The sequence below is a fragment of the Pelodiscus sinensis genome, chromosome 15 (assembly GCF_049634645.1).
Source record: "Pelodiscus sinensis isolate JC-2024 chromosome 15, ASM4963464v1, whole genome shotgun sequence".
NCBI classification, from domain to species: Eukaryota; Metazoa; Chordata; order Testudines; family Trionychidae; genus Pelodiscus; species Pelodiscus sinensis.
In genome coordinates, this window is record NC_134725.1 from 5057318 (window position 1) to 5080139 (window position 22822).

The 22822-nt window shown below is 68.6% G+C and overlaps 1 protein-coding gene across 8 annotated transcripts in view; it reads right to left on the reverse strand.

Moving 5' to 3' along the window:
- Positions 1-22822, reverse strand: part of OSBP2 (oxysterol binding protein 2) — an 86993-nt gene that overhangs the window by 8959 nt on the left and 55212 nt on the right. For 6 of the 8 annotated variants that reach the window (XM_075897886.1, XM_075897883.1, XM_075897885.1 and 3 more), the window contains 6 exons: positions 19654-19904; positions 5527-5725; positions 4079-4196; positions 3855-3921; positions 3612-3779; positions 1013-1258 (listed from right to left, as the gene is read on the reverse strand). In XM_075897886.1, the coding sequence (XP_075754001.1) occupies positions 1013-1258; positions 3612-3779; positions 3855-3921; positions 4079-4196; positions 5527-5725; positions 19654-19904 (1049 nt within the window). The remainder of the gene's footprint in view (positions 1-1012; positions 1259-3611; positions 3780-3854; positions 3922-4078; positions 4197-5526; positions 5726-19653; positions 19905-22822) is intronic. The other 2 variants (XM_075897884.1, XM_075897890.1) reach the window with 2 other exon arrangements.

The window sequence follows — 22822 nt, forward strand, 5'->3', positions numbered from 1 at the left end:
CGGGCCCTGCTTGTCCCCCACCTCCCCTGGGGTTTGGAGGCGGTGGTGGCCGCAGAAACGCCCCTCGTGGCCACGCGCGGGCCCCGTTCCCGAGACGGCAATTCAAACTGCTGGGCTCCACGATCCCCACGTCACCCCCACGCCACACGGGCAAAGGAGAAGAAACGGCCCCGGAAATCTCGCCAGGGCGGGGGTGCAGCAGCCACAGCTGCTCGACAGTCCCGAGCGCTGGCCTCATGCCGCTGGCCGGGCTGCCACCTTGGATACGTGGGAAGCGCGAGGCTCTCTGTCCGGCTCCGGGCCACGAAATGAAACCACCTCGGCCCACGGCGCAGAACAAGCTGCCGCGCCGCAGAGAGCGACCGAGTCCCGAACAAGCCGCCCGCGTTACTCCCCTTGGGCTCGACCGGCCCCGGCCCCAGGCCGAGGGACCCTCCAGGCTGGCTCGCTGCTGGCCCGTGGGCTGCTGCCCAGAGGATCCTGGGCCGCGATCCCTCCACGCCGAGTACTTGCCGGGCCTGAGGTCTCTGGGGAGGCCCCATAGCGCCTCGGCCTGGCTCGCCTCTCACTGCACGCCCCCTCCTGGGTGCCCTCCAGCTCTCACGCCCCCGTTACCAGGGCGGTCCCTGGGGGCTGCAGGGCGCGCACCACATCCCCTCCTACCCAGGCCCCCCGAGCTGCCCTATGGACGGGACGGCTTTGCCAGGTACCATGTCTGGCTCCGCTCCCCCGATCTGTCACCACCTCCCTCTCGGGCACCCTCCTGCCTGGCCAACGCTGAGCTCCTGGCCTTCACTGTCCTCCAGCACTGCCCCGCCCGGAGGAAACTCCTTCCCCTCCAGCCCCCTTGGGCGTCGCTGCACGAGCCCCTCTCCTTGAGTCCCCGGCCGGTCCCTGGGGCTGGCCCCGTGGGTCCGCTGGCAGCTCCCATCAGAGGCGCGGGGGTCTCGTGGGAACGGCCGCCGGGACCCGGACACACTGAATCGGAGCAAGCGGGAGCTCTGCCCCCTACCTGCTCGCAGAGCGACCGGAAGCCCAGCTCCTCCAGCCGGTCGAGTTCGTAGGTCTCCCCCAGCAGGGGGTTGAAGGGCTTGGCGGTGCGGTGCACGGTGGTGGAGTAGGACGACACGGAGAACGCAGCCACGAAGCACATCTGCTCCGTGGCGCTCTCGCACTTCACGGCTCTGTCCAGCAGCTCGTGGTACTCCAGGTCCTCCGTCAGCCTCTGCAGCATGGAGAGCGGCTCGTTGAAGTTCACCTGGGGCGGGCGGGGCAGAGAGTGAGACACGCATGGGGGGGGGGCGGGGCTGGATCTGCTCAGGCGAGGGGGGTCCGGCCTGGCTCAGCCCCTCTGCATCGTCCCGCTGGAGCTGGGGGCTGTGGCTAGCCGGGCCGGGGTAGCGGGAGTGGTGGCACGGCCAGCTGGACCCAACTCGGGTGTTCTCCGAGCGGCCCGGGGAGGAGACGGGCGCCTTGGGCCCTAGTTCGGACAGACGCAGCGTTGGAAATCTCAGCGTTCTCGCTCCGTTTCCCTGCGCGACGCTGGCGTGTCGGCTCCAGGAGGAGGGACGCCGCCGCGGCCGCAGGGCTGTTCCCGCGCACGTTTCCCGCCGCCACCGCCGCGAGGGAAACCAAACAGCCCCTGGCAGGGGAATGGTTTAACCCCCAAAGCCGATGTCTGGTCCCAGGCCCATTGCCTCACACATGCTGCCCCGGGGCGCTTAAGGGACTTGGCGGCCACGTGAACGGCAGCTGGGACGGGACCGTTCCCCCCACGCACTCGCTTGGCGCAGCCCCCGGATCCATCCAGCCCAGATCCAGGCTGGGAGCGGCCCTTCCGGGCTAGCTCAGGGCTCCAGTAAATCCCGGGGCTGAGTGCCGCGGGGCAGGCGGGCCGCGCGCGGATGGCTGCGTGGCGGGCTGCGGGCGGACGGCTGCGGGGCGGGCCGCGGGCGGACGGCTGCGGGGCGGGCCGCGGGCGGACGGCTGCGGGGCGGGCCGCGGGCGGACGGCTGCGGGGCGGGCCGCGGGCGGACGGCTGCGGGGCGGGCCGCGGGCGGACGGCTGCGGGGCGGGCCGCGCGCGGATGGCTGCGGGGCGGGCCGCGGGCGGATGGCTGCGTGGCGGGCCGCGCGCGGATGGCTGCGGGGCGGGCCGCGGGCGGATGGCTGCGGGGCGGGCCGCGGGCGGATGGCTGCGGGGCGGGCCGCGGGCGGATGGCTGCGGGGCGGACCGCGCGCGGATGGCTGCGTGGCGGGCCGCGGGCGGATGGCTGCGAGGCGGGCCGCGGGCGGATGGCTGCGAGGCGGGCCGCGCGCGGATGGCTGCGGGGCGGGCCGCGCGCGGATGGCTGCGGGGCGGGCCGCGGGCGGATGGCTGCGGGGCGGGCCGCGGGCGGATGGCTGCGGGGCGGGCCGCGGGCGGATGGCTGCGTGGCGGGCCGCGGGCGGATGGCTGCGGGGCGGGCCGCGGGCGGATGGCTGCGGGGCGGGCCGCGCGCGGATGGCTGCGTGGCGGGCCGCGGGCGGATGGCTGCATGGCGGGCCGCGGGCGGATGGCTGCAGGGCGGGCCGCGGGCGGATGGCTGCGTGGCGGGCCGCGGGCGGATGGCTGCGTGGCGGGCCGCGGGCGGATGGCTGCGGGCGGATGGCTGCGTGGCGGGCTGTGCGCAGCACAAGGCCTGCGGAGCAGGGTCCCCGGGGTTCCAGCGGCTGGCGGACGCCGGCTCTGCGCTGAGTGATGGGGGGACCCCACGGGCGGGAGGCGTTCGAGATCCTGGCTACCATGGGGCAGCACTGACCCTTCTTCCAGGGAGCCTCAGGGGCCAGGCACCGCCCTCCCCGGAGCTGCGCCCTTCGGAACGGGAGCAGGGACCCGGAAAGCCAGGCTGCCGGCGGGGTGGCCTCCTTCCCCGTCCCAGCAGTCGGCGGTGCCCGCGGCTCGGGGGCAGCGCGGGAACGCACACGGGCACTCGCTGGCCGGCGGTTCCAGGGTCTGCAGCGCGCCAGCCGGACTCTGCCCCAGGCTAGTGGGCAGCTCCCGCCCCCGCCCCTCCGGGACCCCTAACACGGTGTCGGGTGTGGGACAGACGCCGGGGCCCTCGGCGCCCCCTCGCTGGGCTGCAGCAGCCCCCACCCCCGCCCCTCCGGGACCCCTAACACGGTGTCGGGTGTGGGACAGACGCCGGGGCCCTCGGCGCCCCCTCGCTGGGCTGCAGCGCCCCACCCCCGCCCCTCCGGGACCCCTAACACGGTGTCGGGTGTGGGACAGACGCCGGGGCCCTCGGCGCCCCCTCGCTGGGCTGCAGCGCCCCACCCCCGCCCCTCCGGGACCCCTAACACGGTGTCGGGTGTGGGACAGACGCCGGGGCCCTCGGCGCCCCCTCGCTGGGCTGCAGCGCCCCACCCCCGCCCCTCCGGGACCCCTAACACGGTGTCGGGTGTGGGACAGACCGGGGCCCTCGGCGCCCCCTCGCTGGGCTGCAGCGCCCCACCCCCGCCCCTCCGGGACCCCTAACACGGTGTTGGGTGTGGGACAGACGCCGGAGCCCTCAGCGCCCCCTCGCTGGGCTGCAGCGCCCCACCCCGGCCCAGGCGAGGGCCCCCACGTACGGGCATGGGGATCTTGGACAGCTCCTTGCCGATGCAGTTCTTCATGATGCTCCAGAGGTTGAGGCTGTAGTTGGGCTTGTCGGGGATGCGCGTCCGTCTCCTCCTCCTCCTCGGCAGGACGTCCGAGCCGGCCGACTCCTGGCCCGGCTGGGGGGGGCTCTCAAAGACCTGGGGGAGCGGCAGTGCGGCTCAGTGAGCGCCCGAGCCAGGCTGTGCCCCCCTCCCCCCGCCCGGGGCACTCACATTGTCCTCCAGGGTCCAGTCCTCCGGGTGCCCCTCGCTGGCCCCGCTGAGGCTGCTGCCGGAACGCCTGCGGAGAGAGGGGCCCGTCACCCAGCGCGGGGAGCTCTGCTGATGCCCACGGGGTCGGGGCCTCGCCCAATCGGGGGGCTCCTGCGAAGGAGGGTGAGGGCCCCAGGGTGGGACCCGGTCCAGGGGTGTCCCCCCCCCCCCGTGGGGCTCCCTACCGGTGCTGTCGGGGGTCTGCGGTCACAGTGATAAACGCTGGGGTGTCCTCCATGGCATCGAAGTACTCGGTGTCCTCATCCTCGTCACTGGCTTCTCCTTGGGCGGGCGGCGCGCTCCCTGTGGGCGGAGGGCACGGCTCGGTCCCCGCCTGAGCGCCCCCCTCCCCTCTGCCGGGGGACACGGCCACCGCTCGGCCCTGGGTTCACCCGACTCGCGCCCGCCCCTGGCTGGCCTTTGCCGATGTTTAACGGGGCCGGGGGGGGAAATGGTTCCATGGGGGGAGCCCGGCTCATGGGCCGGTGGCCCCGCTGCACCCCTGGCCTGGACACGCCCAACCGGCCGCTGCCTGTCCCCCTTCAGGCACCGGCACGCCCTCCCCCAGGGTCCCTGCCGCGCCTGCCCACCCTTGGGTGCCGTCTGGCTCCTCCGCAAGCTGGCCAGGCTCCGGCGCTGGGCCCAGGGCTGGGGCAAGCGGATCAACACTCCCCCCTAGCGACATGGGGCCGGGCCCTGGAGCCGTGACCGCCTGCGGCTCCAGCCCCTTCTTGTGTCCCACCCGCAGCGCGCCCTGGTCTCAGGCCTCCTGCCTCCACGTGTCCGTCCAGCCTGAGGGGCTGCCACGAGTCCCCCTGGCCGGCCCTCTGGAGCCCAGCGAGAGGGTGCAGCAGAGGCCCCCCAGCTGGGACCCACACAGGGGCGTGGCCTCGGCACGGCTACCCAGCCACACGCTGTGTCCTCGGCTGGGGGGGCTAGAGGGGGCTGGACTGTGGTTCCCACCCCAGGACTAGCCTCCCCCCACCCCAAAGGGCCTGCTTCCCGGCCCCAGGGTGCTGCAGCGGCTGGGCTCATGGCCTGGCGGGAGGGTCACGGGGCAGCCGGGCTCTCACCTCACGCCCCCACGCAAGGGTGAGGCCAGAGGAGGGGGCGGAGCCCGGCGCCAGAAGGGAGCGTGGGGCAGTGGTCAGAGCGTGGAGGAGAGGAGCCCTGAGAGCCATTGGCAGCCGGGGGGGGGGGGGGTACATGCACTTGCAGCCAGACTACCCCCTGGGGCATGTGAGCCTCTGCCTCAGCGGCCCCGTGGAGAGGGATGTCCCGGCCGGCCGGCCTGTTGCATCACAAACCCGGATTGTGACGCTGCCCCGGGAGAGCCGCTTCGCCCTGGGGCCGGGCCAGCGGGTCTGTGTCTCTGGATCCACCCCCCCAGTAAGCCTGGTGCCCCACACGCACAGTGCCCCGGATGGAGGCTCGCCCTGCCCGCGGGATCAGGCTGGGATTCCCGGGGGACACAGACCTGAGACACACTCCATGGGCGTCCTTCCCCTCGCCACTGGCGGCCTGGCAGCCCCCGCCCACTCCCCCGGCACTGTGAGCTCACAGCACCGTGTGGGGCTGGCAGAGCCCGGGGGCCGCTCTCCAGGGGGCAGGGGCCTCTGGCCCGGCCACTCACCCTTGGCCGCGCCGGCGACTGCGGTGGCGCTGGAGGCCAGGCCGGGCGCCCCCCGGCAGGCCCGCTCCAAGCTGTTGTGCTGTTTGGCTAACTGCTCGATGGTCTCCTCCAGCCGGAGCCGCTGCTCCCGCTCATGCTGCAGGGCCCGCTGCCATTTCCGGCTGTGGCTCTCGGCTAGCTCCAGGAAGTCCCGGCACGCCTGGGGGCCACAAACGCCATCAGGGCCGCGCAGCGCTGCCCACGGCTCCTGGGGCCGGGGGTGAGCCCGGGCCGCTCGCTGGGGCCGCCCCCCGGCCGGAGCCCGGAGGAGAGCCCAGAGGAGAGCCACGGCTCGGCTCGGCACGGCTGGGCAGGGGCGGCCGGGTGCTGTGAGAAACGCCGGGGACGTGGCTGAGCGACGCTGGGCTGCTCTTGCTGGGGCCTCGAGGTCCCTTCCAGCCTCACATTTCTCTACCCCCCCCCCCGCTCTGTGGCCCATTCACGTCCCAAAGCTGCCGTGCTTGGCAGATCGCCTGAGTGCCAGCTAGGAGCAGAGCTCTGCAGACAGCTCCGTTTTCACCTGCGGCCCCCGCCACGCCAGTCCTGGGACACCCCCTTAACTCTGACCTGCGGCCCCTGCCACGCCAGTCCTGGAACATCCCCTTAACTCTGACCTGCGGCCCCTGCCACGCCAGTCCTGGAACATCCCCTTAACTCTGACCTGCGGCCCCTGCCTCGCCAGTCCTGGGACATCCCCTTAACTCTGACCTGCGGCCCCTGCCTCGCCAGTCCTGGGACATCCCCTTAACTCTGACCTGCGGCCCCTGCCTCGCCAGTCCTGGGACGTCCCCTTAACTCTGACCTGCGGCCCCTGCCTCGCCAGTCCTGGAACATCCCCTTAACTCTGACCTGCGGCCCCTGCCACGCCAGTCCTGGAACATCCCCTTAACTCTGACCTGCGGCCCCTGCCTCGCCAGTCCTGGGACATCCCCTTAACTCTGACCTGCGGCCCCTGCCTCGCCAGTCCTGGGACATCCCCTTAACTCTGACCTGCGGCCCCTGCCTCGCCAGTCCTGGGACGTCCCCTTAACTCTGACCTGCGGCCCCTGCCTCGCCAGTCCTGGAACATCCCCTTAACTCTGACCTGCGGCCCCTGCCACGCCAGTCCTGGGACGTCCCCTTAACTCTGACCTGCGGCCCCTGCCTCGCCAGTCCTGGGACATCCCCTTAACTCTGACCTGCGGCCCCTGCCACGCCAGTCCTGGGACGTCCCCTTAACTCTGACCTGCGGCCCCTGCCTCGCCAGTCCTGGGACATCCCCTTAACTCTGACCTGCGGCCCCTGCCACGCCAGTCCTGGGACGTCCCCTTAACTCTGACCTGCGGCCCCTGCCACGCCAGTCCTGGGACATCCCCCACATCCCCTTAACTCTGACCTGCGGCCCCTGCCTCGCCAGTCCTGGGACACCCCCTTAACTCTGACCTGCGGCCCCTGCCACGCCAGTCCTGGGACATCCCCCCACACCCCCTTAACTCTGACCTGCGGCCCCTGCCTTGCCAGTCCTGGGACATCCCCTTAACTCTGACCTGCAGCCCCTGCCTCGCCAGTCCTGGAACATCCCCTTAACTCTGACCTGCGGCCCCTGCCTCGCCAGTCCTGGGACATCCCCTTAACTCTGACCTGCGGCCCCTGCCACGCCAGTCCTGGAACATCCCCTTAACTCTGACCTGCGGCCCCTGCCTCGCCAGTCCTGGAACATCCCCTTAACTCTGACCTGCGGTCCCTGCCTCGCCAGTCCTGGGACATCCCCTTAACTCTGACCTGCGGCCCCTGCCTCGCCAGTCCTGGAACATCCCCTTAACTCTGACCTGCGGCCCCTGCCACGCCAGTCCTGGGACATCCCCCACATCCCCTTAACTCTGACCTGCGGCCCCTGCCACGCCAGTCCTGGAACATCCCCTTAACTCTGACCTGCGGCCCCTGCCACGCCAGTCCTGGAACATCCCCTTAACTCTGACCTGCGGCCCCTGCCACGCCAGTCCTGGAACATCCCCTTAACTCTGACCTGCGGCACCTGCCTCGCCAGTCCTGGAACATCCCCTTAACTCTGACCTGCGGCCCCTGCCACGCCAGTCCTGGAACATCCCCTTAACTCTGACCTGCGGCCCCTGCCTCGCCAGTCCTGGGACATCCCCTTAACTCTGACCTGCGGTCCCTGCCACGCCAGTCCTGGAACATCCCCTTAACTCTGACCTGCGGCCCCTGCCACGCCAGTCCTGGAACATCCCCTTAACTCTGACCTGCGGCCCCTGCCTCGCCAGTCCTGGGACATCCCCTTAACTCTGACCTGCGGCCCCTGCCACGCCAGTCCTGGAACATCCCCTTAACTCTGACCTGCGGCCCCTGCCTCGCCAGTCCTGGAACATCCCCTTAACTCTGACCTGCGGCACCTGCCTCGCCAGTCCTGGGACATCCCCTTAACTCTGACCTGCGGTCCCTGCCTCGCCAGTCCTGGAACATCCCCTTAACTCTGACCTGCGGCCCCTGCCACGCCAGTCCTGGAACATCCCCTTAACTCTGACCTGCGGTCCCTGCCACGCCAGTCCTGGAACATCCCCTTAACTCTGACCTGCGGCCCCTGCCTCGCCAGTCCTGGAACATCCCCTTAACTCTGACCTGCGGCCCCTGCCACGCCAGTCCTGGAACATCCCCCACATCCCCTTAACTCTGACCTGCGGCCCCTGCCTCGCCAGTCCTGGGACATCCCCTTAACTCTGACCTGCGGCCCCTGCCTCGCCAGTCCTGGAACATCCCCTTAACTCTGACCTGCGGCCCCTGCCTCGCCAGTCCTGGGACATCCCCCACATCCCCTTAACTCTGACCTGCGGCCCCTGCCTCGCCAGTCCTGGGACATCCCCTTAACTCTGACCTGCGGCCCCTGCCTCGCCAGTCCTGGGACATCCCCTTAACTCTGACCTGCGGCCCCTGCCGCGCCAGTCCTGGAACATCCCCTTAACTCTGACCTGCGGCCCCTGCCTCGCCAGTCCTGGAACATCCGCCTGGGACACACTGTACCTCAAAGCAGCACCGTGGGACTGTGATGTCTCATGCAACACGCCATATGGGAGGCCCTGGCCGTCAGAAACGCGTTGTCACGGTGCTGTGGCAGTGCGGGGATTTCCTGAGAGGCGGGGAGTGTGGGAGTTGCCCCCTCCCCCCCAGAGCTCTCAATTAGAGGTGACCCACGATGCAGCGAGAGCGCCACGGGACTGGTGCCGGGTGGCCGCCCGCCCATCGCTATTTCTCTTGCTCTGCGCAGGGCAAACACATCACCCTTGTCACCCTCCTGTGGGCACGGGCCAGGCGGCAGTCTGCGTGCGGGGGTCTTCCCCAGCACGGCCCGGCGCCTGGGAGGACCACGCCCGAGGGCCTGCGCAGCCCACGCCTACACTAGAGGCTCGATCAAATACCCAGGGGGAGCAGGGTTTGCTTTTCGGCCAGCTCCCTGTCCATCAGCTCCTGCTTCTGTGAACAGCGGCTCCATAGCCAGACCCTGCAAACGTGGCCGTGGCCAAGGCCCGTAAGGCGCAGCAGCGGGAGGCTGCCCAGGGATCTCTCGGGCCACGGCCCAGCGAGCCCTAGCGGCGAGCGGGGCCTAGTCTCACAGGCCGCCCTGGTGCAGCTGGGCCGTGGCTGGCAGAGCTGAGATCAGCCTCAGGGCTGGCCCACCCGCCGTGGCCCTCGTGGGACAGGGAGACCAGCTGTAGGGTAGCCCCTGCCCCACCTTGCTATGCGGCTGTGTGAAGGGAGCTGGGTTTCATGGTGTTGGGGGGGGGTCTCTGCATCTGGCCCCCCCGGGGCAGCCTTTGCCCCACGTGATAGCCCCCCCCGGCAGGACTGGTCCCCCAGGCTATCGCTGGCTGGGCCCCCCAGCCCCCTGCGGTGAGCCAGAGTCCAAGGCCCGAGCGTAGAGTCCCCACCCCGATTCCCAGCGCGGTGGCGCCCGCCACAGGGCTGCCCCTAGCTAGCCAGGCTGAGCCGAGCGGTGGGGCCAGCCGGCGGGTGCCTGCCCCTCGCCACAGACCGACAAGCCACACGCACAGCGGGGCCATGGAACGGTCCTGTCCTCAAGGGACGGGCCAAGCATGCACAGACCCCCACGGCGCACCACACCCCGCACCCTTGCCTCAGCCCACCTTGGGGTGCCAGGGGAGATTTCAGAGCAGCAGGGGGCCGGGCAAAGGCACCCAGAGCCATGGGAAGGGGGGGGAGTCCCCGTGTTGAAATCTGTCCTAGATGAGGGCCAGATCTGATCCACATCAGCCTTACGGCTTCCCAGCAGTAGATCTCGGCAGGGCCGGACGGGGGCCCCACACGCAATCCTCACGGCATTGATGGGGAAACCGAGGCACAAGAGCCGACTGTGTTCGGCCCATCTGAAAGGCAGCAGAGAGGCGACTTGCTTAGGGCGTGGCCGCGCCTTGGTGGGAAAGTAGCAGGTCCCACGTGGCTCCGTGACCGAGCAGAGCAAGAACCAAGGCCTGGCGGCGGAGACCAGAAGCACTAGCTTAGAAATAAGGCAGCGCATCCGACAGCGAGGGCGTCGGGGCTGGAACCCAGACTTCCCTGTCCGGGCCGCTGGGAAGGAAACCAGAACCCCGCGCACGAGGCTGGGGCCTTGGGAGGTGCTTGGGCAAACCTGGGGGAAGGTGAAGAGCCATGGGACGAGGCAGCCCCTCTGCCTCCACGCCCCAGGGAGCAGAGCCCAGAGCGTTCTTGCTGCCTAATCTAACACGTCTGCTCAGTTTCCCACGTTCTGAGCGGGCCTCCCCCGTGACGTCCAGCTGGCAGCAGGCTAAGTCCCAGGGGGACACCCCCCAGCGCCACCCTGCCGGACGGGTTCCCGATTGACGCCCGGTCTCGTCTCCCACTCCACTGCCTCCCCTCAGTGACCAATCAGAGCTGCCCTTGCGTTCCTTGGCAATCTGGACGGCCCCTTCTCCTTCGCCAGGGGCTGTGTGGGGCCCTCAGCGGGCCAGGCCTGCTCCACGCACCAGGAGAGGCCCTGCATGGCCGGGCCGAGGCGCTGGGCCTCACCAGCGTTAGGGGGAGGAGGCCGTCCAGCCCCAGGGGCTGGTATCTCAGGGCCACGCAGGGTGGGCTCAGCGCTGGAGCCGCCAAATGCCACCGCGAGGCACAACGCCATGCGGGTGCTGCACCCGCCAGCCGCCGGTTCCATGCACCCCCTCTCGCCGCCGACCCACTGTGTCCCCAGGTAGTACCCGCTGTGGCCAGGCCCTGGGACTCCCATGCGGGTCAGGCCCTCCCCACGCCGTGGGACGCTGCTGGACTGCTGTTTGCACACTGCACTGGAGAGCAGGGCGGCCCCATACCTGGACAGACACAACCTGCAAGCGGGCCGCGATGTGTCCCCTCCCCCCGCAGAAGGGCTACGCTGGGTGTTTTTAATGACCCAGTCTGGGCTGTGAAAGTCACCTCCGTTCCACGCCACGAAACAAGCAAACGCCCCAGCAAAGCCACAGGCGCCACCGCACAGAGTGCACCACATGACCCAGTCAGGATCCCCCGCTAGCTGTCCCGTGCGTGGCAACCAACACCGTCTGCCTCGCCCCTTCCCTGAGCCGCATGGCCCCGCGCTGGGCTCCTCCGATCGCCCTCGTCTCAGGCTGGCCAAACTCAGCCTCACAAATATTAAGCAGGGCACAGCCGGCAGCTATAACCACAGGGACACGGTCATCGGCCAGGCCCTGGGCCACTATCACCAGCGGCCCAAAGCGCACCCCTCCGTCGTTCTGCACCCGCTCATCCGGCTGCTGGACCTCTCCCTACCGCTGTCAAGGCTCCGTGAGCCCTGGCGTCACAGGATGGGCGGGCTCTTTCAGGGTCACCAAGGCCTTTTCGACTTCCCCCGCGATGAACGTCTGGCGCAGGAAGAAAGTCTCCGCTGGCAGCTTCCCGCGTGGGTCACGCGCCTTTTCGTACCGGCCTGTTAGCGTCCGCAGCAACCCGCGAGCGCCGGCCAAACTCGAGAGAACCCCCCTTGTGGGTAACGTCCCCGGAGGCCTGGTGCTAGAACTGGCAGCCGCCGGCCACCTAGCGCCCTCCGCCCACTGCTCCGGCTGGCCTCCGAATTGGAGCGCTGGAGTGCTTGTCCCAGCCAGGCGCCTCGGCAGCCGCTGCCTGCTACGAGATCCTTCAAATCCAGCCCATCTGGGCCCGTGACGTCAACCCAGGCTGCTTATTTCTCTAGCCTGACACAATGAGCTCAGCATAATCCCAGCTGGGCTTTCTTCCTGGGCCATGCGGCTTCGCTGGTCCCAGCCCCTGCGGCTCCCAGTCGATTGCAGAGCAGCAATGGCGTGCTGACGGCTCTCCTCGGGAAACGAGGCTGTGCCGCTGGCCTCTCTCGCCGGCCGGAGACCCCCTCCCGTCAGAGGCCAGCGTTAAACCCGGCTCTGTTGCTCTCTGCAGACGTACGCGACTCTCCCGCCTCGGCTGCAGCCGCGGGTGCTCCCGGCCCCCGCCCCCAGCAGGGCGAGCGACCTCTCCTGCGTTGCAGGGCCACTCAGACTTCCCGCAGCGGCTCCGTTTTCCACGTGTGACATCTCCACGCGCAGACGGTCTCTGGGGCAGCCCCGCTCCCCAGCCTCCATCTCCGAGCGCGTTCTGTGAGCTGGTTACTCAGATCTTCCACCGTGGCGGCTCTGAATGGCGGGACCAGCCTCCCCCCCACTGTGACCCTCTTCTCCTAGCGCCACCTTTGCTGTGCTTTCCAGCAACTGCCCAAGCACTGTCTGGCTCTGACCAAAACGCGGCTCCCGTCACCTGCTAGCACGCTGCTTCCGCAGCCCCTGAGTGCCACGGACCAGACGAGGGGCAGCCAGGGAGCAGCCCTGCAAGGCGGGGGGTACCTGAGGGCGGCAGGGCACACGGCCAGCCTGGGGCAGCGGGGAGGGTGCACAGGACGAGGGCAGGGAAGTGCGAGCGTGACAGGGGAGGGCGTGGGACCCCCAGACACTGGCCGCGGCCAGCGCAGGAAGAGAAGGCCCCAGGGGACTGTGGGAAGCAGCCGGCGGGGGGCGCACAGACAGCAGCCGAGCACAAGTGTGCTCACAAGCCCAGAGAGCAGAGCCGTGAGCCCCCCCCCCGCTTTGGTGGATCAGATCCTGGGCAGAGCAGGGCCTGGCAGAGGGACAAGGAGAACGGGGGGAGGAGGGACTGGGAGAAGCTGCCCTTGCAGGGATGCGCCAAGTCAGCGCAATCCTGACGTACCCTCCCGCAGCTCCCGGCAGGCCGTGCATCGGAGAACCGCCGGGGGCTGGGAACCGGAGGGCGGTGCGCCCTTGGAGCGTGGGCTGGGGCTGCCCCGGGGCCTGGCTTCCGAGCCCAGCGTCCCTTCCCAAGGGGGTTAGATCCAGGGAGGTGGTGAGGTGGGACGTGGACGCAGCCTGCAAGCGCCCGCAGGGAGCAGCCACGGGCTAGGGGCTCTCCCCCAGCAGAGAGGCCGGACTCGCGCCCGGCGCGGGGAGCAGAAACTGGGGGGGGGGTCCCCACGGGCGGGCAGTCCAGGCCTGAGCTCTGGGCCATCCAGGGGTCAGACCAGCTGGTCACAGGACATCGGGATCCATGACAAGCTCCGCCACAGCCAAGGACAGAAGTCAGGCGCCGGAGACTCAGGCCAGACTCTCCCCACTAGGCCACACTGCCACCACACACTGTACTGTCCTGCCTCTCCAGGGACCGTCCTTCACCTTCAACGCCACACGCCAGCCCCAGCCCCCTCCGAGAGAGCCAGGGCCCCCATTTCACACTGTAAAGAGGCCACGGCAATAGCCCTGTAAGCCGGCTCCCTGGGCGGGCGAGGGGCTGGCCGCCTGGCCCCTGCGCGCTCATGGGAGCCGGTGCGGCGGCAGAGGGGCCCTGGGGGAGACGCGCCAGGGATCGAGTGCCTGGAGGGAGCAGAGGAATCTGGTGAATTTCACGGGCCGATCGGCGACAATGTCGGATTTCACGGCTCATCAGAGGCCAACAGAAAGCTCATTCGACCTCTGCCGAGCGCTCCCCCGCCGAGGGCTGGCTGCAGCCGGCCGTGCCCGCAGGGAGCGCGATGCACACGGGAGCCCCCCTCCCCAGGGCGCCCACAGCCCCGGCCGGGCGACTCGCCTTTCCCAGGCGTGTCCCGGGGCAGGGAGGCCAAGTGGGAGGGGGCAGGACGGAGGGAACTCGGGAGCTAGGACACAGCCCCGCCCTGCGGCGACCTGCACTGCAAAGCGCTCTCGGCCTCGGAGCTGCGGGGTGATAACCAGCCAGGGAACGCGAGTCGGGTGAGTCCGGTTCCCACAAACCCTGCCAGCCCCCTTGGGCATCGCGTCCATGCCTGGGGCGCCGGTAGAGCCCTCCCTGGGGGGGGCCCACAGGCATCTGCCTTCTCATGCTGCCCCCCCGGCCTGTTCCAGCAGGACGTCAGCACTTGTCTGCACAGGCTCCGTGCCAGCATAGCTGCCACAGCGCCACGGGCCCCGTGAGATCCGGGCACGCCGCGGGGACGCAGTTCTACCCACGCGCCGGTGCCTCCTGCTAGCGCCGGGCCACTCTGACCACAGCCACGTTCTGCCTTCTTTATCCACGGCCAGCCCCACGGTGGTACACCCCAGTGTCAGTACATCCCAGCCAGCCCCACGGCGGTACACCCTAATGTTGGTACACCCCAGTGTCGGTACATCCCAGCCAGCCCCACGGCGGTACACCCCAGTGTCGGTACATCCCAGCCAGCCCCACGGCGGTACACCCTAATGTTGGTACACCCCAGTGTCGGTACACCCCAGCCAGCACCGCGGCAGTACACCCTAACGTTGGTACACCCCAGTGTCGGTACACCCCAGTGTTGGTACACCCCAGCCAGCCCCACAGCGGTACATCCCAGTGTCGGTACACCCCAGTGTTGGTACACCCCAGCCAGCCCCGCGGCGGTACACCCCAGTGTCGGTACACCCCAGCCAGCACCGCGGCAGTACACCCTAACGTTGGTACACCCCAGTGTTGGTACACCCCAGTGTTGGTACACCCCAGCCAGCCCCGCAGCAGTACATCCCAGTGTCGGTACACCCCAGTGTTGGTACACCCCAGTGTCGGTACACCCCAGCCAGCCCCGCGGCGGTACACCCCAGTGTCGGTACACCCAAGCCAGCCCCGCAGTGGTATACCCCAGTGTCAGTACGCCCACCCCATCCCTGTATTGTTACAGTGCCTGTCAGCTCTGTCTCCATACACCCCAGCCAGCCCCATGTCGGTACACCCCAGTGTCAGTACACCCAGCCAGCACCATGTCGGTTCACCCACCCCATTCCTTTTTGTCACAGCCCCAGCCAGCCCCACATCAGTACCCCCAGCCAGCCCGGCAAGGCGCGGCGAGGCAGGGAAGAGGTTTTGGCGCAAGGCACGTGGCAGGAGGAAACCAGGCCTGGCTGCCCAGGCTGCGGGAGCCAGAGCCGCACACCAAACTGAAAACCGCCGAGAGGTTCGACTGAGATGCAGACCCAGCTCTCGTTATGCTCTTCTCAAGAGCCAGCCCTAAGCACCAGTAATTAGATCCCATGGGAACTAGATCCCATGGAAATGCCATCAATCAGCTGCCGTAAGCCACTCGGTGCCCCAAAAGGCGGAGTACAACGAGTCTATCAAAGCTGCCCGCGGGGGTCGGGGATGCCTGCGTGTTTTATCAAAGTCTGCGGTGCAAACCTAGCTCAAGTCCCGCTCGCTAGGGGTTAGCAAACCTCAGGGGGAAAGCACCCGCTTCTGGGTGACATGCACCGCACGACTGGGTCAAGTACCACTAAGCCATCGGGGCCATTTCAAACACGGACGAGGTACGGAAACGCTCGGCGCTTGCTTGCTGGACGCCCCGCCGGTGAAAAGCAGCGGGTTTTCCGCAGGGTGACGTTTCCAACTGTATTAAGTCACAGGTCGGTCGTCCGCTTTTGAAAGAAGCCCGTTCTGTTCAGGGTCGCATGCCGCCGCTCCCGGATCCGGAACGCGGGGGGGCGACTGTCGCGGTGAAGCGTTCTTCCCTTGTTTCCGCAATCAGACACGAGGAGCAGCCCTCACGCACCCGGGCCTAGGAGCGTGCTTGTGCACGTGTCCATGGGAGGGTCACAACGCGCTTACACCCCAGGCCGGTCCAACTGTATGTGAACGAGGGACGCCGGGAGAGCAAAGCAATCCGGGGCTCAGCTGGCAACTGACTTAGCAAACAAACGTTGCCCTGCAGCTTAGCCCTGGCGGGCCACATTCATCCCTGGTGCAAATCCCGAGCTCACGGAAACGAGACGAGGCCGACGACATGGCGCAAATCTGGTGAGGGGTTTAACGCACGCCCCCTCAAAGCCGAAACCCAGGGGTACTGAGGAACCAACGGCAAACCCTTCGCCGAGGTCGCTTTCCCTTCCGCCACCCCGCCACGCCGGCTGCAGAACCCGCGGCGGGAGCACTAGAAGGAAGCGCTCTGGGAACGAAGCAGACGGGAAGGCGCCTGGCCGCAGATGTTGGGCGGCACGCGGCAGGCGGCTCTCCCGGGGAGGAGTGCTGGGGCTGCCTGGTGAGTATTTACGGACACAGTGACAGGCCCGCTCCCCGCCTGTGTAATTAGGGCGCCGGGGGAGGCGGATGGAACTGGAAGATCAACGTACAGAATAAATTAACAGCCTAGGCCTCGAACAGGCGCCCACCCTGCTGTGACACAGGAGAGCAGCGGGCGTATGGGAGCCCCCGAGCGGCTCACCCCCTAGCTCCTTTGATTACAGTGCAGGACTGCACGCGAGGGAAACCGGCTTCCACAGTCCGGTGCACGGTCAATACGACCCTCCACGGCTAAGGCCACTCCCCTCCGGCCACGCGCTACGACAGCCACGCTGCCCCTGCATGTCTGCCCCATGGGCCTTGGCCCCCGACAGCGGGCGCCCAAACCCACCTGTTCGTCTCCAAGGTGCCACGGGCCAACGCGTCCACGCGGCGACCCCTCGGACACGGGACCAGCCGTGGCCGGCCAGCGGCACTGGAAACACTCATCTGGTGGGGAGAAGAACGTAGCCCCAGCGCCAGATCCCTCCGCTGCCCGCTGGGGACGGCTCCCATGCTGGTGGAGGGGGAACCCCTCGCTGAGAGACTCCTGCCCTCTGCCTGCTCTGCTGTGACCCCCTCCGTCCGGACTGCTCACGGACGGCCTCCAGTATGCAAGTCCCATGCCACGCCTGAGCCCCCCCAGTCCTAGACAGCCCCAGACACGGGCTCTGTGCAATGAAGGGCTGAGCCCTCTCCCCTCTGCAGTAGCCTGGGGCCACAGCTGTGGGGCACTGAGCAGCGAGAGGGGAGCACGGGCAACCCACCTGGGCGCCAGTCCCTTCTCTGCCACCGACTGTCTATGAAAGCTCGGGCAAGTCACTTAGTCTCCGTGTCGCAACTCCCCACCTGCCAATCCCACCCCCACTGGCACGCCATTACAGACTGAGCGCACCAATGCCATGGGAGCTGGGGCCAGGCACGCAGTGAAGGCAGAGAACAGTCCCCTCCCATTGGACAGCCCCAACCAGGGACCTCCCCCATCTGGGGCTCGGGGCAGGAGGAGCCAATGGGGGCCGCGTTGCCTGGGTGGCGGCTCCCTGGGGCTGGATGCGGTGGGGGTCGCGCTGCCTGGAGGGGTATAACTGTCCCAGCCCCCATCTCTGGCCCCTTGCTGCCCCCCTGTGGCCATTACACAGTATAACGGTCCCTGCTAGCAGGCCCTCCCCTTCCGCATTACGAAAATCGACAGCTTTCCAAGCACACCCCTTGTCTAGGCCCAACCAACCCCGACCCGGCTCTGAGTTACAACAGGAGGCAGCTACACCGCAAAGCTCTGGGTGATGAGGAGGAGCTCGTGAACAAAGGGACGGACTCCTCCGCTCGCAGACAGACCCGCTCTCCTGCCTCTCTGCTCGGGGTCTGTTTGCTGGACATCCCCCTCCCGGGCTCTCGGGCCATGCTCGGAGCCAGCCAGAGGAAAGCCACAAACGCACGACGTACCACGCAACGCAGCGCCCGCCCCAGACCTCCCGCGGGAACCAACTCATCCCCCCAACGCTCTGTGACGGGCTTTCCCGACCCGAGGGGGCAAGTGGCAGAGCGCACGGCCCTTCCCCTAGCCACGGAGGGTGCAAGCCACCCCGAGCGACATGCCCTCCGCACGGCTCCTGCGTTCGGAACAGGCCGGGGAGCCCGAGTCCCCACAGAACGGCCCCAAACTGTCTGGGATCTGACCCGGACGCGGCCACGCCTGCCGGGGACCACAACACGGCACGGCTGGGAAGACGGGGAAGGACCCTGCCAAGCGGCTTTCCCCGGGGTGGTACGTTGGGGGGCAAAGGAGGAGGGTTACCTTTGATGGCGGGGGCTGGCAGCCCCGGGGAGTCTCTAGGAGAGGGGCAGCCACGTAGCGTTAACTCAGCGCCCGGAGCCGGGTCGCCCGCGGGCTGCATTCTCTCCCGACCACCACGTCCCTCTTCTCCCCAATGTTTTCCTTCCTCCCCGGAATCTCTGTCGCTTCCCCCCAGGAGGAAAACGCCCCACTCCCCCATGCGCACACAGACACAGACTGTTTCTCCGCGAGCAGCACTCCCCCTACGCAGGGACCGGCGCGGTCAGACGGCGAGTGGCGCGGACCAGACCGGCAGCCAACAAGCCGGGACAAGCCCCGGCTCTGCGTCTGGCCCCTCCGATCCAGGGCTCAGTCCCGACACACGCACAAGCGGCCAGATCCCAGCGGTGCCGGCTATGGCGGCACCAGATCTGCCGTGGGATGGGGGGCACCGGGGCCCCCGCCCTGCTGGCCACTGGGCACGTGGGTGAAGCGGGCGGCGTGGGGTCAGCCTGGCCAAGTGGGTCGGAGGGTCCTCGTGCACCGTACGCCTCAGACCGCCAGGCAGCCCAGCTCCCCCCCGCCCGGGCCTCATCGCTGGAATCTCGCCCTCGTTCCCGGCGTCGCCCGAATAAACGGCACCGGAGCAGAACCCGGCTCCCATCCGCTCCCGGGCGCCCAGCCCAGCTCTGTCCCGACCCCAAAGCCATGGCCGTCCCTGCCGTTGGCGTGACACGCATGGGGAAGGGCAGGACTGGAGAGGGGAGAACAAAGGGAAACCGAGCCGCAGGGCGCAAGCGTCTCCTTGGCCTCGTGCCTTGCATGCGCATGCAAAGTTCGCCTGGCCTGTGGGAGGCCCTTCCCCGGGGCACAGCACTGACCCTGAGCCCAGTGCCGGAGCAGAAGAAGGGAGGGGGCGAAGCACAGACCCGGTGCCAGAGCGGAGGGAGGGGTGAGGTGCCGACCCGGAGCCCGGCGCTGGAGGGGAGCGAGCGAGGGAGGGGGCGAGGCACAGACCCGGTGCCAGAGGGGAGGGAGGGGCGAGGCGCCGACCCGGAGCCCGGCGCTGGACGGGAGGGAGGGGGCAAAGCACAGACCCGGAGCCCGGCGCTGGACGGGAGGGAGGGGGCAAAGCACAGACCCGGCGCCGGAGGGGAGGGAGGGGCGAGGCGCCAACCTGGAGCCGGGCGCCGGAGGGGAGCGAGGGAGGGAGGTGCGAGGCACAGACCCGGCGCCGGAGGGGAGGGAGGGGCGAGGCGCCGACCCGGAGCCCGACGCTGGACGGGAGGGAGAGGGCAAAGCACAGACCCGGCGCCGGAGCGGAGGGAGGGGCGAGGCGCCGACCCGGAGCCCGGCGCTGGAGGGGAGGGAGGGGCGAGGTGCCGACCCGGAGCCCGGCGCTGGAGGGGAGGGAGGGGCGAGGCACAGACCCGGCACCAGAGCGGAGGGAGGGGCGAGGCGCCGACCCGGAGCCCGGCGCCGGAGGGGAGGGAGGGGCGAGGTGCCGACCCGGAGCCGGGCACCGGAGGGGAGCGAGGGAGGGAGGGGGCGAGGCACAGACCCGGCGCCGGAGGGGAGGGAGGGGCGAGGCGCCGACCCGGAGCCGGGCGCCGGAGGGGAGCGAGGGAGGGAGGGGCGAGGCACAGACCCGGCGCCGGAGGGGAGGGAGGGGCGAGGCGCTGACCCGGAGCCGGGCACCGGAGGGGAGCGAGGGAGGGAGGGAGGGGCGAGGCACTCACGTTGAGCACAGCGTTGGAGGTGATGCGGAAGAGGGTGGCGCGCTCGGTGACGGCTTTGAGCTTCTCCCCGCTCTCGGCGGGCAGCTTGAGGCTCTCCAGCTCGCTGAGGGAGCGCTGCAGGGCCGCCCCGTGCTTGGCCAGCAAGTCGCTGCAGGTGCTCAGATCCTCCAGCTTACTGGCCAGCCCCTTCAGGGCGCCGTGCGGCTCGCTCCTGTCAGCCTGCGAGGCGGGCTCCTCGTCGCCGGAGTCATCTGGGGGGGAGAACACACCGTTGCCATGGTGACCACCGGACGGCACGGCGCGGCGGAGCCAGGCTGAGCAGCGAGAGCCCCGGGCCGGCTCGTGCGCCCCTCCCGTTCCGCGCCCCCACGCCGGCTCCCACAGCCCCTGGGCAGCCTGCCCCAGCCGGGCGGGGGACCCACGAGCCGGGCAGGGTGGTCGCTGCGCCCCAGCCTGCCATGCGACGGTACCGGTACGAGACAAGTTACTCCCCCCCAGACTCCCCAGTGTCGGCCGGATCCAACGCCCGGAGGAATCAGCCAAGTCCTCCCCCACGCAGGGCAGGAAGAGCCCACGCTGTACGAAGGGGGGCGTCGCGGCGAGAGGTACCCCACCCCACCTCTGCAGGGATCCCCTCGGAAAGCGGGGCTCACACACCCTGGATGTGGGGGCCACTGGCTCACACGACCCCGCTGGCGGCGGGTTCCGCTCGCCAACGGTCCAGCGCCCGGACCGACGTGTGTTCCTCTGCCTCAGCCCAGTCACATGCCAACTGCAGGAGGCGGACGGTTTTGTGGCGGTTCGGGTTCTGCAGTCTCCACATCGGAGAGCGGCTCTTTGAAAACTAACAGCAGGCTCCGCGCCTCGTTCCTCTCAGATCTTGGAAGGCACTTTGGGTTCTTAACCCCGGGGTCGAGTGTTGTCGAAATCTCACACTGGTCCCTTTGTGCTTTGTCAAATCCGCAGCAAACGTGTTCTTAGAACGAACTACACGTGCTGGGCCACTGGGATAAAATATAGGGCAGAATGCAGGGAAAACAGAGCAGGGGGCATGCGATTCTCCCCCCGGAGTTCACGCACAAATTTAACTAATTTTTTTAGCAAATGTCATCAGCATGGAAGCACGTCCTCCGGAACGGTGGCCAAATCACAAAGGGACGTACGAAGGTTTAGCATCATCCAAAAGTGAGCTAGCCAATAAGAAGTGGGAAGCAATGTCTCCCATCAGTGTGAACACACGTGTTTGTCTGAGCGACTGGCTGAACAAGCAGTAGGACTGAGTGGACTTGTAAGCTCTAAAGTGTTATTTCGTTTTGGTTTTGAGCGCGATTATGCAATAAAAATCGACATTTCTAAATTGCAGTTTCGTGACAAAGAGATTGCACGCCAGCGGCAGTATGAGGCGAACTGAAAAATATTATTTCTTGTTTTATTATTTTTACAGGGCAAATATTTGTATGAAAACAATACTGCAAAGTGAGCACTGTACACTTTGTAGTCTGTGTGATAACTGAAATCATTATATTTCAAAATGAAGAAACAGATCCAAAAATATGTACTCCATTTCAATTGGCATTCTACTGTTTACTAGTGCAAATTCCAACCGTGAATGCCTGTGATTTTTAATCATGAGTTCACGACAATCAACTGACAGTGTTAAATCTAATCTATGCTTTCTGAGATGGGGCAAGAAGAACTGCATGGAAGGCGCAGGGTGTGGACATACCATGGACATAGACAGCGTCAGGAAGCTATTTTCTTCCTCATTAGCAAGCCATATCCTAATGACTCCTCCCTCCCATACTGCGTTCACGGGTGTGCGTGGTCGTTCCTCTCTCTCCCATAGCGTCATTCCACCTGCCTGGCGCGGACGCTAGCCTGACCAGCGTGGGACGGCCAGGAGCGCCTCTGGATCCTTTCTTAAAACCCAATCAGCGTGGCATTAGCCCATCGCCTGCTGCAGAGGCAGATTGAAGTGACGGGTTCTGGAATTTCCTAGCGAGTTCCTTCCGAACTCTTGGGTCAACGCCATGCCGTCCAGACGGATCGCCCCGCCCCGTCTGGCCACCCGCGGGCGGAGGAGGCCCGCCCCGCCCCGTCTGGCCGCCCGCGAGAAGAGGAGGCCCCGCCCCGCCCCGTCTGGCCGCCCGCGAGAAGAGGAGGCCCCGCCCCGCCCCGTCCGGCCGCCCGCGAGAAGAGGAGGCCCCGCCCCGCCCCGTCCGGCCGCCCGCGAGAAGAGGAGGCCCCGCCCCGCCCCGTCCGGCCGCCCGCGAGAAGAGGAGGCCCCGCCCCGCCCCGTCCGGCCGCCCGCGAGAAGAGGAGGCCCCGCCCCGCCCCGTCCGGCCGCCCGCGAGAAGAGGAGGCCCCGCCCCGCCCCGTCCGGCCGCCCGCGAGAAGAGGAGGCCCCGCCCCGCCCCGTCTGGCCGCCTGCGAGAAGAGGAGGCCCCGCCCCGCCCCGTCCGGCCGCCCGCGAGAAGAGGAGGCCCCGCCCCGCCCCGTCCGGCCGCCCGCGAGAAGAGGAGGCCCCGCCCCGCCCCGTCCGGCCGCCCGCGAGAAGAGGAGGCCCCGCCCCGCCCCGTCCGGCCGCCCGCGAGAAGAGGAGGCCCCGCCCCGCCCCGTCCGGCCGCCCGCGAGAAGAGGAGGCCCCGCCCCGCCCCGTCCGGCCGCCCGCGAGAAGAGGAGGCCCCGCCCCGCCCCGTCCGGCCGCCTGCGAGAAGAGGAGGCCCCGCCCCGCCCCGTCCGGCCGCCTGCGAGAAGAGGAGGCCCCGCCCCGCCCCGTCTGGCCGCCTGCGAGAAGAGGAGGCCCCGCCCCGCCCCGTCCGGCCGCCTGCGAGAAGAGGAGGCCCCGCCCCGCCCTGTCCGGCCGCCTGCGAGAAGAGGAGGCCCCGCCCCGCCCCGTCCGGCCGCCCGCAGGCGGAGGAGGCCCGACCTCTTTCAGCGCTTGCCAGGTGGCCTTGTGGGGAGGGAAGGACGAGGCCGCGTGCAGAAACACCCCCAACCCGCCGCTGGGGCATCCGTCCGACCGCGCTGACGCACCACAGACAGGTCGGTTATTTCTGTAACCAAACACCAGGGTGTGACTCCCGGCTGAATGTGCACCACGTAGTGGCTGCCGTTAGAGCGGGTCAGCTCACTCCGCGCCAGGCTGCTGGAGCCACGCCCGGGGCAA